Source organism: Echinops telfairi, unplaced genomic scaffold (assembly GCF_000313985.2).
Source record: "Echinops telfairi isolate 266 unplaced genomic scaffold, ASM31398v2 ScPeMD7_5592;HRSCAF=6446, whole genome shotgun sequence".
NCBI classification, from domain to species: Eukaryota; Metazoa; Chordata; class Mammalia; order Afrosoricida; family Tenrecidae; genus Echinops; species Echinops telfairi.
Window position 1 is genome coordinate 9,322,258 of NW_022109491.1, and position 16,048 is coordinate 9,338,305.

General features: G+C 57.1%; 2 protein-coding genes across 10 annotated transcripts in view; one reads left to right on the forward strand and one right to left on the reverse strand.

Annotated features, from left to right (window-relative positions):
• SULF2 (sulfatase 2) overlaps positions 1-10,678 on the forward strand; it is a 76,915-nt gene extending 66,237 nt beyond the window's left edge. Inside the window, exons 7-20 of one of the 2 annotated variants that reach the window (XM_004698048.2) lie at positions 437-565; positions 2,152-2,208; positions 3,547-3,679; positions 3,857-4,067; positions 6,110-6,338; positions 6,446-6,542; positions 6,730-6,824; positions 7,375-7,437; positions 7,898-8,067; positions 8,176-8,318; positions 8,828-8,951; positions 9,286-9,319; positions 9,484-9,537; positions 9,868-10,678. In XM_004698048.2, the coding sequence (XP_004698105.1) occupies positions 437-565; positions 2,152-2,208; positions 3,547-3,679; positions 3,857-4,067; positions 6,110-6,338; positions 6,446-6,542; positions 6,730-6,824; positions 7,375-7,437; positions 7,898-8,067; positions 8,176-8,318; positions 8,828-8,951; positions 9,286-9,319; positions 9,484-9,537; positions 9,868-9,898 (1,570 nt within the window). In that variant the 3' untranslated portion in view covers positions 9,899-10,678. The remainder of the gene's footprint in view (positions 1-436; positions 566-2,151; positions 2,209-3,546; positions 3,680-3,856; positions 4,068-6,109; positions 6,339-6,445; positions 6,543-6,729; positions 6,825-7,374; positions 7,438-7,897; positions 8,068-8,175; positions 8,319-8,827; positions 8,952-9,285; positions 9,320-9,483; positions 9,538-9,867) is intronic. The other variant, XM_045295422.1, reaches the window with a different exon arrangement.
• A 4,023-nt stretch (positions 10,679-14,701) lies between these two features.
• Positions 14,702-16,048, reverse strand: part of NCOA3 (nuclear receptor coactivator 3) — a 68,525-nt gene continuing 67,178 nt past the window's right edge. For all 8 annotated transcript variants that reach the window (XM_045295155.1, XM_045295154.1, XM_045295153.1 and 5 more), the window contains exons 20-22: positions 15,537-15,711; positions 15,112-15,253; positions 14,702-14,921 (exon numbers count right to left, since the gene is read on the reverse strand). In XM_045295155.1, the coding sequence (XP_045151090.1) occupies positions 14,910-14,921; positions 15,112-15,253; positions 15,537-15,711 (329 nt within the window). In that variant the 3' untranslated portion in view covers positions 14,702-14,909. The remainder of the gene's footprint in view (positions 14,922-15,111; positions 15,254-15,536; positions 15,712-16,048) is intronic.

The window sequence follows — 16,048 nt, forward strand, 5'->3', positions numbered from 1 at the left end:
TGGCTGGGAGCACCCCCCATGTGGCCATGGCTGGGTCTGGCAGGGAGCCTCTGTGCCAGCCTGGGGACGTGCCCCCCCTCACCCCAGCCCTGCCCTGAGGCAGGAGGAAGAGACCTGGGGCCAGGGCTTGTTCAGAGGCTGAGGTGCAGAGGCCCAGGAAGGGCAGGTTGCAGTGACGGGGGTCCTGGTGGGACCTCTGCTCAGGTCACAGTGGGCAGGGAGGGCATTCCTGCCACAAGAGCGGCCAAGCAGAGGCCAGGAGGGAGAGGAGGTCGAAGCCTGCAGGCCCCTAGGGGTGGACAGGAGGATCTCCAGCAGTGTCCCTCTTGCTCAGGGCCACAGCGTGCAGACCTCCCTCCCTCCCTCCAGGTGCCCCCCTTCTAAGTGAGGTCAGGCACCATTGCCCACGTGGCAAGTCCCTGCTCTCCCTCCCCAGGAACCCCCACATCGTCCTCAACATCGACCTGGCTCCCACCATCCTGGACATCGCGGGCCTAGACATCCCCACCGACATGGACGGGAAGTCCATCCTCAAACTGCTGGACACGGAGCGCCCTGTGAACCGGTGAGGAAGATGGTGGGAGGCCACTCTGTGGGAGGGACAGGAAGAAAGGTGTCCCCTCTCCAAGACTCCATCTCCCCAGCCAGAATGCAGCAAGGACCCTCCCCAGGAATGGACACTGCACGCCCACTTGCTGAGCGCTGTCTTTGTGACCCTGACAGCGGCCAGGGGGAGGGCACACCGATTGTCCTCAGTGGCTGGGCCAAGTTCGGCAGGGCAAGCCTAGAGAGTGAGGGACTTGCAGGTCAGATGCTAGACCAGAGACCACACTCTTGATCAAGTGTCTTTGGCTTTAATGTCCATGGGAATGTATTCCTGAGGGTCTAAGGAGGCAGCAAAGGGAAGGGGCCCAGAGCAGCAGGTAAGAACAGGTGGGAAATCCAGGGGGAACAGCCACTAGTGTGGCAGCGGTGACATCTGGTGGCCGTGTCTGGAATTGCCTGCCAGGCTAAAGGCCCTGAGGTGCTGTAATTCTTGTGTGCCCGCAAGGTTTCCTCTATGACTCCCAGGGGACCTAGTGTCTGGTGACCCCTTCTGGTTACCCTAGAACCAGGTGGGGGTGTGGGGTGGGGACGTGAACATTTTGGCAACAGTAATAAAAGATTCCTAAACATGCAGCCTCCAAAATGGAATTCCAAATCCAACTCGTCACGAATGGGAGATGTGTGGTAGCACTTGCCTGTGTTGTCAATTTCTCTGGCAAAAAAGGGTCACGAGTTGAACGGGTTTAAGAATTGCTTCTGTGGGGGACCCCTCCCCTTTAGCCTCTTCCCTCAGACAGGCTGGGGGGAGGGGGTGTTCTGGGAGTGATGGCTTCAGAGCAGCCCAGCCTCAGAGCCCCCATTTGGGTTGCAGAAAGGACAGTGTGAGGTCACAGGGCATGCACCTGGAAATCGCCCAAATCATACTGAGGGATCCAGGAAAATGCCCCGAAACACAGAGCCATTAGCCTGGAGCAAAGCCCCCACTTCACGGGGTGCTGAGCTGAAGGGAGGGGGGTCCTGCCACATGGAGTGGGGGCTGTGGGGCTCCAGGAGCAGGCCGCCCACACATACACCCGAGGGAGCAGTTTGGACCTGCCCTCTGAGCCCATAAGAGTCGTCTGTGGCTGGCACAGTGGGGCACGTGCTCAGCTCCTGCCTAAAGGTTGGAGGCTGAGGCCCCTTGGTTGTGCAGGAAGAAAGGTCTGGCTAACCTACATCAAAGGGAAAGCCTGTCTTTGGAAACCCCTGCAAGCCGTCTGCCCTGAGTTGGCATCAATCACCCCAATGGCTACTGGCCAGACCGGTGCGTTGAGGGGGTCCCGGTGGACACAGCTAGCACACGTGTGGCTGCGGTGCCGAGCAGGTTTCCACAGACTGTCCAGGCTGAGATGGTTTAGGAAGAAGGACCTGAAATCCATCCTTGAGAACCCATGGGTCCCAGGGTGTGTGTGTGTGTGTGCGCGCGCGTGTGTTAGCCTGCCTGCTGGTCCCAGGGACCCAGACCTGTGCTGGTTGGGGCCCAGCCATCTCTGTCCGGGGGCAGGGTAGGGTGAGGGCTGTGAGACCCCCATATGGACGAGAAGCTGCAGCTATGATTTCTTCCAGGTTCCATCTGAAAAAGAAGGTTCGGGTCTGGCGGGACTCCTTCCTGGTGGAGAGAGGGTGAGTAGCAAAGCCGCCAGCAGCCCTCCTGAATGCCTCCCCCACCACATAGCCCAGCAGCACCCTGCAAGGCAGGAGAAAGACTATCACTGCCCTGCGGGCAACCCTGGTGGCAGAGTGTATTAGGCATCGGGCTGCTAACCACAGGGTGAGCAGTTCTAAACCACCAGCTGCTCCACAGGAGAACGATGAGGCTTTCTGCCTGGGTAAAGGGCTACAGTCCTGGGAACCCACAGGGCAGTTCGACTCTGTTCTATAGGGTCGCTGTGAGTCAGAATGGACCCGGTGCCAGGAAGCTTGATGGGGACCTGTCACCCGGGCCCCACAGTGTGCACGCTCCCTTGCCCCATGGAAGCCCTGTGGTCGACAGGCGTCCTGGTGATGTGGTGGTGGAGTGCACAGAGCTAACCCTGGGGTGCAGGGGAGGCAGATGAGGCAGCCTGCTCTGTAAAGATTAATGACCTAGAAAACCCTGTGGGCGGTGGCCCGAGTCACATAGGTCCCTCTGAGTTGGAATCACGCCGGCGGCAGGCACCAACAATAACTTCGGCATGAAGGTTGGCGGTGCCGTGGAATCAAGGCCTGGCTGTGGGCCTCCTACACCATCAGCCCAAAGCAGTCCTCCTGTGACACACGTCACCAGGGTTGGACTCGAGCAGAAGCCACAAGTCTGGATTTCGCTTCCATCGAGATAGCAGCCCTGGAGAAAGATTCCAAAGGGAGGTGTCCCCACAGACACAGCCCGTGGGGTGGGGGTGGGGGGCCGGAGGGGGCACCTTCCGGGCATGTTGGGCTCCCAGAGGCCAGTGTGGTTGCAGGTGTGAGCACCAGAGAGGCGAGGCTGGCTGAGGACTGGTCTGCTGACAGCCCTGGGAGGCTGGGAGCACTGGAGGTAGCCAGGGGTACGTGAGTGTGGGGAGCGAGGGCAGCACCGGGAGACAACGAGGAGGTGCCTGAGATGGTCCAGAGCCAAGTGCGCCATAGAGGGCTGAGCTGTGAGTGATCAGCAGGACTGGTAGGCGTGCAGGGAGACTGCCAAGGGTGAACACGCCCCACGCTTAGCAGAAAGGTTGGGGCTCCCAGAGGCACCGCAGAAGAAAGGCCTGGCAGTCCCCTTCTGAAACCAGCCGCGAGGCTGCTGGGGCGCAGTCTCCTGACAGACACCGGAGTCCCGCGTGTGGGTCAGAGAAGGCTGGCAGGGAGTGGGAGGGTGGCAAGCACCAGCAGGCATATCCAGCTGCCCAGGTAGAAGTCAGGAGAGGGGTGATGGCGGGGACCACTGAGTCTGGGCCAAGGCCCAGTTGCTGTGAAGCCAGCTCGCCTTCCGCCCGCCCGCAGCAAACTGCTCCACAAACGGGAGAGTGGCGACAAGGTGGACGCCCAGGAGGAGAACTTCCTGCCCAAGTACCAGCGCGTGAAAGACCTGTGTCAGCGCGCCGAGTACCAGACAGCCTGCGAGCAGCTGGGGCAGGTGAGGTGCATCGGGGGACCCTCTCTGACATCACACTGCCCGCAGTTCCCTTGGGGGGCAGGGGCAGGACTCGGGAATGTTGAGAGAGACCCGAGGCCTCCCCCTCGGGCAGCCGGACAGAGGCCATGGGGGTGGGCGGCCGTGGCCTTGGCGTCTGGAGCCTGGCATGTCCTGCAGAAGTGGCAGTGCGTGGAGGACGCCACTGGCAAGCTGAAGCTGCACAAGTGCAAAGGCCCCGTGCGGCCCGGTGGTGACGGCAGAGCCCTCTCCAACCTGGTGCCCAAGTACTACGGGCGCGGCGGGGACGGCGGTGGCGAGGCCTGCACCTGCGACCGCACCCACTACAAGCTGAGCCTGGCTGGGCACCGGAAAAAGCTCTTCAAGAAAAGTAAGTGTCTCGTAGCGAGGCCACTGACCTTCCCACCAGGGACCGGGCTGTTCTAGAACATTCTGGGATGTTCTGGGGACACAGGCCATACCCGCACGCCCCGGTCCTGTCCAGTGGAAAAGTAGGGGGGTTTGCAGAAGCAGCTGAAGGGCAGGCGAAGAGGCTTGTGGAGGGCGCGCGGAGGGGCCCGAGTTGGGCCAAAGATGCTCAGATGTGAGGAAAGTGTCCCAGAGCGGGAGAAGCACTGGGCTGCGTCTCTGTGGACAAGAGGAGACTGCCTCACTACACGTAGGAAAGGGCAGACGTGGGCACGGCTTCCGAGACTCGGAAGCTGCCGACCTCGCAGCCAGCATCCCGGGCCTAGAAACGACTGGTTCCCCTGGTGATGCTCTTCGCAAAGAGTCGTCGACTGTGAGGGGAGCTGGGCCTGCGCCGGGGCAGCACAGGCAGCAGGGAGAGGCGAGAGTGGAGAGTGGACGAGGGCTGCCTGCCAGGAGGACTTGGTCTTGCTGAGGCCTGGGCAGGTGGCCACGATTGGCCCCTCCGGAGCCAGGCACTGCCCCCTGTGACAACCCAAACCGTCGGTTCCAATCCACAGCGGCCCACAGGACAGAGCAGAACAGCTGCATGTGTTCTCTAAGGGGCTTTCTGCACTGTCATCTCTGTGGAGACAGCCCTGGTGGCTGAAATCATTGGTTCACAGATTGGATTACTCGGCTAATACCTCTCTCTTCCATCAGCAGCACAGTAGATGATCTTTAAACAATACGGGAACTTGCAACTCAGTGAAGCTTTTTTTCTCCCCTGAGAAGGCTCAGAGGCCTTTTAAAGAAAGCACCTGAGCTGCAGGGGACTCAGCACCGCAGTGAGTCCTCGTGACACAGCCAGGTCACCACAGGTGGAAGGACAGGAAAGCCGGGTCCTGGCCCACCATCCTTCCTCCCGCAGTACATGTCCACAGCACACGCTCTGACTCACTGCCCCGAGCAGGCAGCCACGGAGGTTTCTACTGAGGGCATCCGACCAGGTCTGGTCATCACAAGTGGATGAGGCGGGAGGGTGCTACTGGTATCCAGGGATTCTGCCAGCCACCCCCCAGTGCACAGGACCGGAGTGAACTACATGGCCCCAGTGGCAGTCAGGCTGAGGGTGAGCAGCAGAAGTGACCAGGCCCAGGGGTGAGATGATCCCCCAGGGAGGGGCCCAGGAGGGCTGGTGCTTATTCATTTACTCCCAACAAACCCTCAGGGCCCAAAGAAGGTGGGGGGGTGGACCTCGCAAATAGTTTTCACACTTCCAGGAAAGGTTGGCTGGTGGCATTTGGAAGCCACCCAGCAGCACTGCGGAAGAAAGGCCTGGTGACCTGCTTCCATTAAATGTGCGGGCAAGAAAACCCTATGCAGCACATCGACCAGACAGCGATGAGTTTGTTTTGTTTTGACTAGATGTTGCAAAGAAACCCTGGGGGCTAGTGGGTTACAAGTTGGGCTACCAACCACAAGGTTAGTAGTTCAAAACCACCAGCTGCCCCAAGGAAGAAAGATGAGGCTGTCTGCTCCTGTGGCAATTACAACCTCCGAAACCCTGAAGAGGGTCACTATGAGCCAGAATGGGATCCCTGCTGGTATATCAGGGTTAGGCAGGGGGCTGCTAACGACAAAGTCAGAAGTTCAAAACCACCAGCCACTCTGCAGGTGAAAGATGAGGCTTTCTCCCTCCGAAAAGAATTACATTCTGGGAAACTCTTAGACAGTTCTGCTCAGTCCGGTAGGGTCCCTGTGAGTTGGCAGCCACCCGATGGCAGTGCGGTTTTCATGAGATCAGCTTAACCGCAGCAGCTCTGGGGCGGAGTGAGGAGGCGGGGGTCAGCGGAGAGACGCACAACTCAAAGAGGATCATCTGCGTCCGGGTTGTCCGTGTGCACGTGGTTGGGTGGTGTATAGGGAGGTGCCCAGGCAGCACAGAGCCTCAGGCTTGGTGCTCAGAGACCAGATTGTGATGCTAGTGCCAGGGACCTCACGCTGCCCGCCTCTGCCACCCAGAGTACAAAGCCGGCTACATGAGGAACCGCTCCATCCGCTCGGTGGCTGTGGAGCTGGATGGTGAGGTGTACCACGTGGGCCTGGAGGATGTGCCCCAGCCCCGCAACCTCACCAGGCGGCATTGGGCAGGGGCCCCTGAAGACCAGGACGACCAGGACACTGGGGACTTCAGTGGCACAGGCGGCCTCCCCGACTACTCAGCCCCCAACCCCATTAAAGTGACACACCGGTGAGAGCCCAGGCGGCTGGGAGGGAGGGGCAGGCAGGGGGGCCTTGGTAAGGGCCGCTTGCTGCCTCTGGGCTCCCCAGGGCCACCCATGAGCCCGTCTCCTGCAGGTGCTACATTCTAGAGAATGACACCGTCCAGTGTGACCTGCTCTTGTACAAGTCCCTGCAGGCCTGGAAAGACCACAAGCTGCACATCGACCACGAGGTGGGCCGGACACCTGCTCAGGCTGGGGAGCCAGGGAGGCCAGACCCGGGGCAGGGCCCTATAGCATCCGTGGGGGTGGGTGAGGCCGCCAGGGCCCCTGGCATGGACGGAGCCGTATCTGCTGAGCAGACATCCAGGCTGACTGGGCACAGGGCCCTAAGCCAGCCCTCCTCTGCTCGCTCCTCAGATCGAAACCCTGCAGAACAAAATTAAGAACCTGCGGGAAGTCCGAGGTCACCTGAAGAAAAAGCGGCCTGAAGAATGTGACTGCCACAAAATCAGGTGAGGCTTCCCCTCCCCCTGCCCCCACCTGAGCGAGCGAGGTCCCTCCTGCCTGAGCCCACCCTGGGAGACAGGGGCTCCCAGGAATGCAGTGTGCCCTGGGAAGCTGCTCTCATTGTTTCCAACTCCCCTCGGTAAAACAAAATCATTTATTCCCACCCTCACTGTCAGCTTGTGGTGTCCATAAGTCCCCCGCCCCCCAGGCTGCCAGTCAGACAGCAAGCAGTCCATGTCCCCGGCCGGCCTGCAGGGCAGCTACAGGCAGCAGAACTTGCTAGCTGGTGGCAGGGACCTGCCCACACTGGAAAGGTGCTCAGTGTAGCTGAGTGTAGGTTCTTGAATTCAGAGAGCAGGGTGTTTCTGTGTTAGAGCGCACAGCTGTGGCTTCTAGAAAGGATGTGCTGGCCCCTGACCAAGCAGAGGGTGGGATTGGGTGGGGACCACCTGGGAAGGCTGAGGCCAAACGCAGGGCAGGGCCACCCCAGAGAGAGGCCGTGGTTGGGTAGCAGCCCCCAGGAAGGTATCTGAGCTCCGGCCGGGCCTGTTCCAGCTACCACACCCAGCAGCACAGAGGCCGCCTCAAGCACAAGGGCTCCAGCCTGCACCCCTTCAGGTAAGGACAGGTGCCCGTGGAGGCTCTCACATGGCCGCACCCTGCTCCTAAAGCCAACAGGACAGTCAGCCTCCCACCCACAGCCCCTCCCAGGATAACCGCCACACGCCCCCTCGAGGCCAAAGCGGGTGCTGCAGCCTCCCCAAACCAAGAGGGACCAGGAGCTGGGTGGGAAGAGGGCTGGGCAGGGCTCCCTCTCTTGCTGGCCTCCCCCAGCCCAGCCTCTGAGGGTTACCGCATCCCTGTTTCCGTTGCCAGGGAGGCAATCTTGACTCGGGCCACACTACCCACATGTGCAGGGTAGACCCGCTCCCTGGGGTCTAAACCCAAGCCTGTCTCCCTAGGCTCAGCTTCTGGATGGGTTTGACCACTCACCTTTGGGGCGTAGCCCAGCCATTGGGCCCTGGGGGACGGGGGCGGAGCCGGCACTAGGTGCGAGGGTGCGCTGGCTGTGCCGCAGGAAAGGGCTGCAGGAGAAAGACAAGGTGTGGCTGTTGCGCGAGCAGAAGCGCAAGAAGAAGCTGCGCAAGCTGCTCAAGCGGCTGCAGAACAACGACACGTGCAGCATGCCGGGCCTCACCTGCTTCACCCACGACAACCAACACTGGCAGACGGCGCCTCTCTGGACCCGTGAGCGGAGCGGGTGGGGCGGGGCGGGGGGGCCCCCCCGGCCTGGAGGGGGCGGGGCTGCCCCTGTGGCCTCCTGCACCCTCGCCCCTAAGCCCCTCCCCTCGGCAGTGGGACCCTTCTGTGCCTGTACCAGCGCCAACAACAACACATATTGGTGCCTGCGGACCATCAACGAGACCCACAACTTTCTCTTCTGCGAATTTGCGACGGGCTTCCTGGAGTACTTTGATCTCAACACAGACCCCTACCAGGTAGGGCAGCTGGAGCAGCAGCGGAGGGCTGGGTTGAGCCCAGCTTGTGTGTGGCCTGGCCAACCCCACTCCCATCGTGGGCAACACAAGTGCTTCTCAGCTCTGTGCACTTGGCCTTGCCCGATGGCTGATGTTCCGAGAAACGCCTGAAATCCCGTCCGACCATGTCAGCAGCAGCATTTCATTGTTCCCACGTGTTTTGTTCTGAATGCCAAACAGGCTGCCTGCTCTCCTCCTGGGCGGAAGTTCAGCCCTGTGTTTTACAAAGGTGGTGCCAAGGGCTGGTGGCTTCCCCGGGGACGCTCCCAGGCAAGGCAGGACCCTAGCTCACTCAGGCATCTCAGGAAGAGGGACTAGAGTAGCCTGCTTGGAAATGCAAGTTCAACGCCAAGTACACAGAGGTGGCGCTCATTCCCACGTTGTTGGGGGAGCTCCTGCTGTGGCCAAGTATCCACCACCCACGAGCATCCCAGGCTCAGCTTGTTAGCAGCCCGTCTTTGCCTCCGCAGCTGATGAATGCGGTGAACACGCTGGACAGAGAGGTCCTGAACCAGCTGCACTTGCAGCTGATGGAGCTGAGGAACTGTGAGGGCTACAAGCAGTGCAACCCCCGCACCCGGAACATGGACCTGGGTGAGTCTGGTGGCCAGGGCGTGGTGTCTGTCCCAAAGGGTGCTCCAGGAGTGGGGGCGATCCAGCTACAGACCGGCCATCCGGAAGGTCTGGTAGCCCCAGGGTCGTGTCCAGCACTGCTAGGGGCGGAATGCCCTCTCACCGGATTTCCGTGTACTCAACCACCACTTAGTGTGAACAGCGGTCAGAACCATGCTTGTTACAGGGAGCGGGGAAGGTGAACACAACCCTGACAACACGTGGGCTCTTCCGGGGACAGCAGCCCACACTGGTAGAGAGGCAGTGTGTGAGAGTATGTGTCACTTCTGCCCTAAACCATTCTGCTCTCCCTCAGGACTTAAAGATGGAGGGAGCTACGAGCAGTACAGGTACGTGGCTTGGTTCTAAGTCTACGGAGAAGGCCAGGCAGGGGTCTGGGCCAACCATTGGGGACAGCTGTCACCAGCTGTTGTCAAGTCCTGTGGGGACCTGGTGGCCATCTTGGTGGTGGGTAACACTCCACTCGTTCTCCCTTTGACACTGGCCAACGTAGGCATTTTCAGCGACGCAAGTGGCCAGAGATGAAGAGACCCTCCTCCAAGTCCATGTGAGTTGAGCACCTGGGGTCTTCCTGGCTGGTTCTGCATGGGATGGTGGTGTGGGGGGCGGTGTTTGTGCATACAAAGCCTCGCCTCCCCCTCCCTGGGCTATGACGGGGCACTAAGCGTTAAGGCACAGCACCCTGGCCACTCAGCCTCAGGAGCCACAGTCCTGTCCAGGGCTGACATGCCCTGCATGCCAGCCAGGCAGCGTGAATGTGAAAGTCAAGGACCAGAGCCCCTACCCCACACCCCTTTCCCTAAGCAGCCCGCCCCTGGATGCCTACAGTTTTGCTGTGGGGCTGGCTGTGACCTCTGACCAGTGCTTTCTGCTTCAGGGGGCAGCTGTGGGAAGGCTGGGAAGGCTAAGCAGTGAGAGCCGGACCTCCACACCCAGAGGGGCTCCGAGACCGGCCAGCGACGTGAGGACCCTCCCCCCACCCCCAGGATTTCAGGCCGGCAGACCTCTGCTGCTTGCTGGGAGGCTTTCGGTCCACGTGGCAAATTCTGCAGGATAACCGCCGGGCCTGGAGATGCTTCCAGAAGTCCATTTTTGCCCCTGCTTTTGCTTTGGATTGTACCTCACCAGCCGCACAAAACGCCTTTTCATATCAGTCACCACTAATAGGAGCCCTCTCAGGGGAGAGGGTGCAAAAACCTCTCCTTGGAAAATGCCAAGGGTCACTGGAATTTTCCACTTTCCCCCCCATAAATCGCAAGGGCACAACAATCGCAATTGAAACCCTCTCCTTCCGGCTTGTCACCAAGAAATGGCTCGCGGTTGAAGATGGCGACACCGAGCTACAGCACAAATGGAGGAACCCTCCGCTGGCTGATCACAAGAACCCCGACTGCCGCTGAAGCAGCTGGACCTCACTGTACATATGTGACATCTTGATGTCACCAACGTGGGGACTCCTGGGGAGAGACCTAATGAGACCACCCCGATTCCTAGAGCGGGAGGGTGTCAGTAAACGCTCTGTGTAACGAACAATCCTTGCAGTTGTAGGTCTGTCTGCCCCGCCCCACACCATTCCGCTCGGCGTCCCCCTGCCACCCAGCCTGGGACTGATGTTTTTCTATGGTACTGAAGACTAATGAAGTTGATGTATGTCCCCCGTTTTAATGAAATTGTTCTTTGTAAGGAAATCTTGTAGTCAAAGTATTGTCATACAAACCACGGTCAAAGCCCCCTGCCAGTGGCCAGCCATGCATCAAAGGCCATTCGTGGAGTTACTTGGTGTGTTTTGGTTTTAGGGGAAAAGACCCCTTCAACAGACTACCTGTGGAAACCTTCTGGAAGGAGATGCCCCAGGTCGAGGGCCTTTTGATGGGAACTGAAACCAAAGGAGGCCCGATGCCTTGAGTCAGCTCGGACTCATGACAGCCCCGGAGGCACCGGGCAGAGCCGGTCACTGCCGGGGCCTGCGGGCCCCCGTAGCTGAGCACTGAACCACTTGCATTCCCAGGGACTCCTTACATGGGGAGCAGAGGGTCATCTGTAAGCTATACTTAGCAAGCTTTTCACAGAAGCTCTTCAGAGGCCTCCCAGGTAAGTCGAGTCACACCAGGTTGGCGACTGGTGGAGAGCAGTGTTTGTTTGGCTGTCGGAATTCTAGAGAGAGAAGGTCCTCAGCCGCCACTGCGCACCATCCGGGCCTCACTCAAGGGCAGAGGGTGTCCATGTCCCAACCATCCACAGGGCAGGGATCCCCACAAGGGGCAAAATGGCTGACTGCCTTCACAGAAACTGCTGCCATCAACCGCGGCCAGCAGCCTTCAGCCACCCCCAGGCAACAGGGACTTCATTTTTAAAAGGCAAGCAAGCTCTTAGGCTCCAATTTTAAATAGAAACCTTTATTTACAATGACATCCAAATCGATGGGCAGAGCAGCTCCCCCCCACCCCCCCCTTCCCCATGCTGTCTCCCCAGAGGGCGGTCTAGAGCCTCGGTCGCACAGCAAGGTGGAGACTGCCTGAAAGCAACACGTCATGTAAACTTGGTTGAAACTGAATTCATTCTCAATACTCCAGTCAATTCCTGAGAATTTAAATATTGCTCTCAGAATGACATTCCCATCTTTTCAAAATCTCATCGGGGAGGGGGTTGTGAGAGAGGGGAGGGAAGAAAGCGCCCTGCTTGTGATGAACTAGTTGCCTGAGAGCTGGCAAGCCTCCAGTCCCCTCTGTGGGGTGATCCTCACTGCCCACAGGCTCCACCCCACTGTGGGAACAAAGCTCATGGCTTCTGCACACAGAGGAGACTGGGCAGGCACACAGGTGACTGGGTGTCCATTCTGGTTCGAATCTGAGAAATCCTAGGACAGCAAGCCAATGGTCCCTGCCTAGCCTATCCCACTTACCCCATCCCCCACCTCGCCCCACCTTCCCCTAGACCAGTGGTTCTCAACCTTCCTCATGCCTCAACCCTTTCATACAGTTCGTTGTGACCCCGCAACCAGAAAAATTATTTTTGTTGCTACTCCATAACTCTAATTTTGCTACTGTTGTGAACTGAACAAACCCTGTGAAAGGGTTGTTCGACTCCCCCCAAAGGGGTCGCGACCCACAGGTTGAGAACTGCTGCCCTAAACGGTCAATACTGCCCAACTCCCTAGCACTGGTTACTGATATTTACAGCTGCCAAGCAAATGCTCCATGGAGAAAGGGGGCATCCTAACAGGAACACGGACACTGCAATTTCTATTTGTCTCTACAGGAAGAAACTGGTCTCTCCCTTATAACAGCTTCATCTTTATAAAATATATATGTATTTATATTATCTTTGGATTCAGCAAAAAGTAAGTACTGGAAATATCCCACACGCTAAAAGCAGGTGAAAAGATTAAACTGTTTGCCCCATAGACAGAGACCTAAGTTTAGAGAAACGGGCAGAGGGGGGTAGGCGGGCAAGGAGAGCACGAAGAGAATCACTCAAAGAGGAAGGCGGCTGAAGTAGAAACCGCAACCGCCCACAGGCTGCCTCTGGGCAGCACCCCAAGAAACGGAACAAGGAGGAAATAGAAAAAAGATCAACCCGACTTCGCTTCTGTTCGAAGAAGAAGGGGTGGTGCTGCCTTCCCGCCACAAAACAAGGTGTGGGTTATGCTAGTTTATCAAGTCAAGGAGGGCAAGAGCACCATTATGCCCCCACTACATGTACGCGCACGCACACGCAAGACTGTAAGGAGGTTTGGATGCTCAGGGCTCAGCTGTGTGTCAAGCCCGGGCTCTCCCTTGCGGGGCCTTGGCCATCACCCACCAGGCAGCCTGCATGGGCTGAGACACACAGGCCACTGGGGGTAGGGAGTTGGGGGTGGTGTTTAATCTGAAACTGAACCTCATTTCTGACCGTGAGGAAGGAAGGGGTCATGTCAAAGGGGCACGCCGATGGGAAGAGGAATCCATTCTGGGCGTGGTTCTGAAAACACTGGGTGTCACTATTCACAAGCAAGTCAAATAAAACTCTTAACTTCAGAGACTTCTAGAAATATTGGCTAACCATTTTTTTATATTAAAAAAAAATCAACGGGCTTTCAATTATTGCTAGAAAATGACCCCAAGGCCAGCACACAGGCACTCCCCTGCCATCAGGATGGAGGACGGAGTGGACAGGAGAACTGCTGCTGTGCGGCAGCAGATCTCCACCGGAGCAGCGTCTCCACTTTCTCCCAGGAAGCAGCTTGGTGGGTCTCAACTTCTGACCAGGGCCCCTTCCAAGGCTAACACAGACACCTGAAATCCTTAACTGTTCCAAAACCCAAATTCACGCAACTGCTTGAACCACCGAAGTACCTGGGATGAAGGGAATTAAACGTGGGTCCCTCTCTCCGGACTGGTGCAGGTGCCAGGGAGCGGCAACAGCAGGCAGTAACAGGGACACTGGACTCTGCAGTGTCAGCGATGCCCGATTCGACGCCACGTTGTCAAGTGACAGCTAGGCAGAGGTGGCCACGTGGGACCCACCTACTTCAGCGCAATGCAGAAGCAATGCACTGAACTAGCTACACCACCCTCTGTGAATTGCTTGATGTCCTTCCATTCAGGGACTACCATTTAGAATCCAGGAGATTTTCTTTTTTTATTTTAACTTAGTCAAATTGCCTTTTTATTTTGTTTTGTTTCTAAATTTGATTACCTTTTCTTAAAAAGTTCATCCATTTCTAGTCTCCTCACCCCCACCCCAAAATAACAAAGTGCTTCTAATAGAGGATTTTTTTTTTAACTGCCAACATCTAAACACGTGATCTCTGTAAAAAGCCTTCTGATGAACCAAGAGGGGTGTCTACGGCTGGGAAAGGGACACTGTGGCCGAGGAGAGGCCACCTCACTAGTAACCTCACCACGCTGAGCTGATTGAAATCAACAGTGTTCCATAGCTAGCTTCACAAACTCTGCAAAAATGAGTTGTTGTGACCTCCAAAGAGAGAGATATGTACATACTTTACATAACACAATATCTTAAAGGGCCTATTTACACAGGAAATCTAGTCACAGAAACACTGCGAAATTCTGATTCAGAATGTAGTACCTGGCCTTGGGTCTGCTGAAGTTTTAATTTCAAAAAGCATTATTGCTCTCCCATAGAGGCAAAGGGAGACACCAGTACTTTCGAAACCAATCACCGTTCTTGTTCAACAGATTCGTTTAGCCAAAAAAAAAAAAAATACCAGGGATGGGGGATTCACCATTCCTCAAGACCGAGAATATTGCATTTCTCCATTACTTCCTAAATAAAGTGCGCTCGCCTGCACATTCGCTTGTGGGACCCTTTGCTACTGCTGCAATTAAATACTGTCATCTCCTCTTCCTTCTGCAAAACCACTTGACATCAAGGTCCATTCCTGGAGATGAAGCACGCACTACAGGACACGGGTAAGTAGAGATCCTGGACAGGCAGACGCTGGGGCCACAGACAGGAAGGGCTGAGCGACTCGACACAATGCTGCTGCTTCCAGGACTAAAGGCCTTAGTATCGGGACACTAGAAGGGTGGAGCCTGTGCCCTGCTAATCCCTTGTGGTTTCTCCAGTCTCATCTGGCTGCTGGTGCTGGACTTTGGGTATCAGGCAGAAAGCAGGGGCTCTGAAGGTTTCTTGACGGGGGCTCCAGAGCTGCATCCCTAGGAGACAGAATGCTGAAACTGTCTGTTCTGAACACTGACAGACGGAGGGGGGCGAGAGAAAGGGGGAGTTTCAGATAGATATTGCACTTCAGCTTAAATGTCAGCCCTGCTCACACAACATCCCTTGGAACGCCCTTGATGGTGATGAAAGCTGGTCTTCCAGGGCTGGGGCCTGAACCATGGTTCTCTCCCTCCAGACAGTGCAAGTGCACTGCCACTTGTGCAGTGATGTCCTTGAAGGCTTGGGGCAGAGGTGTCAGCAGTATTTCTGTCAAACCAGAAGAAGCAGGTGTAAGGTCTGTCCCATGCACAATGGGGGTACCCGCCCGTCCACATCAAGCTCGCAGGTGCTGCCACCTCACTAAAAGGATCCTAATGGTCAACAACCTCAGATGAAATCTACCTAACCCCTGTAAACTGGAGAACTTTGAACAAGGAAAGGACTGGGGCTCCCATACCTGATCAGGGCCCATGGGCATGCCGGACATGGGCATGGAGTTCATAGTCATCTGTCCCATGTGACCACCGCTGCCATTCACATGCACCATGCTGTAAGCCCCTGGATTGCCCTGGTGGGTGAACTGCTGCTGGGAAAAGGAGCTAGGAAAAAAGAGGGAGTGAAATTACTTCTGCGCTTAGCCTAGAAATTGACATGCAGCCCATCACGATTGTATCACACATAGCAGGCATCACCTGACCAAGAAAAACCACCCCCACTCCTCCCCCAGCTCGGCCTTCAAGGAGATTCTCATAGTCTGCTCAGTGCCCCACGGGCATGGGCAAAATGGAAGTGTCTCGGTTTGGACCAGCCAATGAACGTGTTCCCGAGCAGGAGCCCAGGCCGGAGACAGCTCCATCCACACGAGCTGTGAGTTCCCCTCACCTGTTTCTGGCCAGGTTTCCTGAGGGCCAGCCCTTTATCTCAGAGGATGGGTACATGGGTGCCACCTGAGGGTGCTGCATCATGGGGTTCTGGGAAGGGCCCATTCTGGACGGGAGCATGGCGTTGGGAGGACTGGACACTCGCCCAAAGGCCGGGTCAGCTTGTTGGCCCATTCCTTAAAAAAAAAAAAAAATTACAACCACACTTTCAAATACAATGTCCTCAGAATATCAGCTTTATTATTTTTGTTTGTTTTGTTTTTTAAAACAAAAAGGTGGAGGTGGGAAACAAGGTAAGAAGTGCTGCTAGATGGGGTCTCTCTTGCTTCTTGTAAAAATGTCATCACAGTGGCAGGCACACTGCAGAATGTGTCCTTGAGGGGCCTTCTGTGCAGAGGGGGCCCCCACATACTCGAACCCATTAGAGGGTAGGGGCCATTGTCCTCACCTGGCTCCCACCCCGGAATCCACCCACATTCCTGGGGCCTCTGAATCCAAATCACCAAGAAAGGG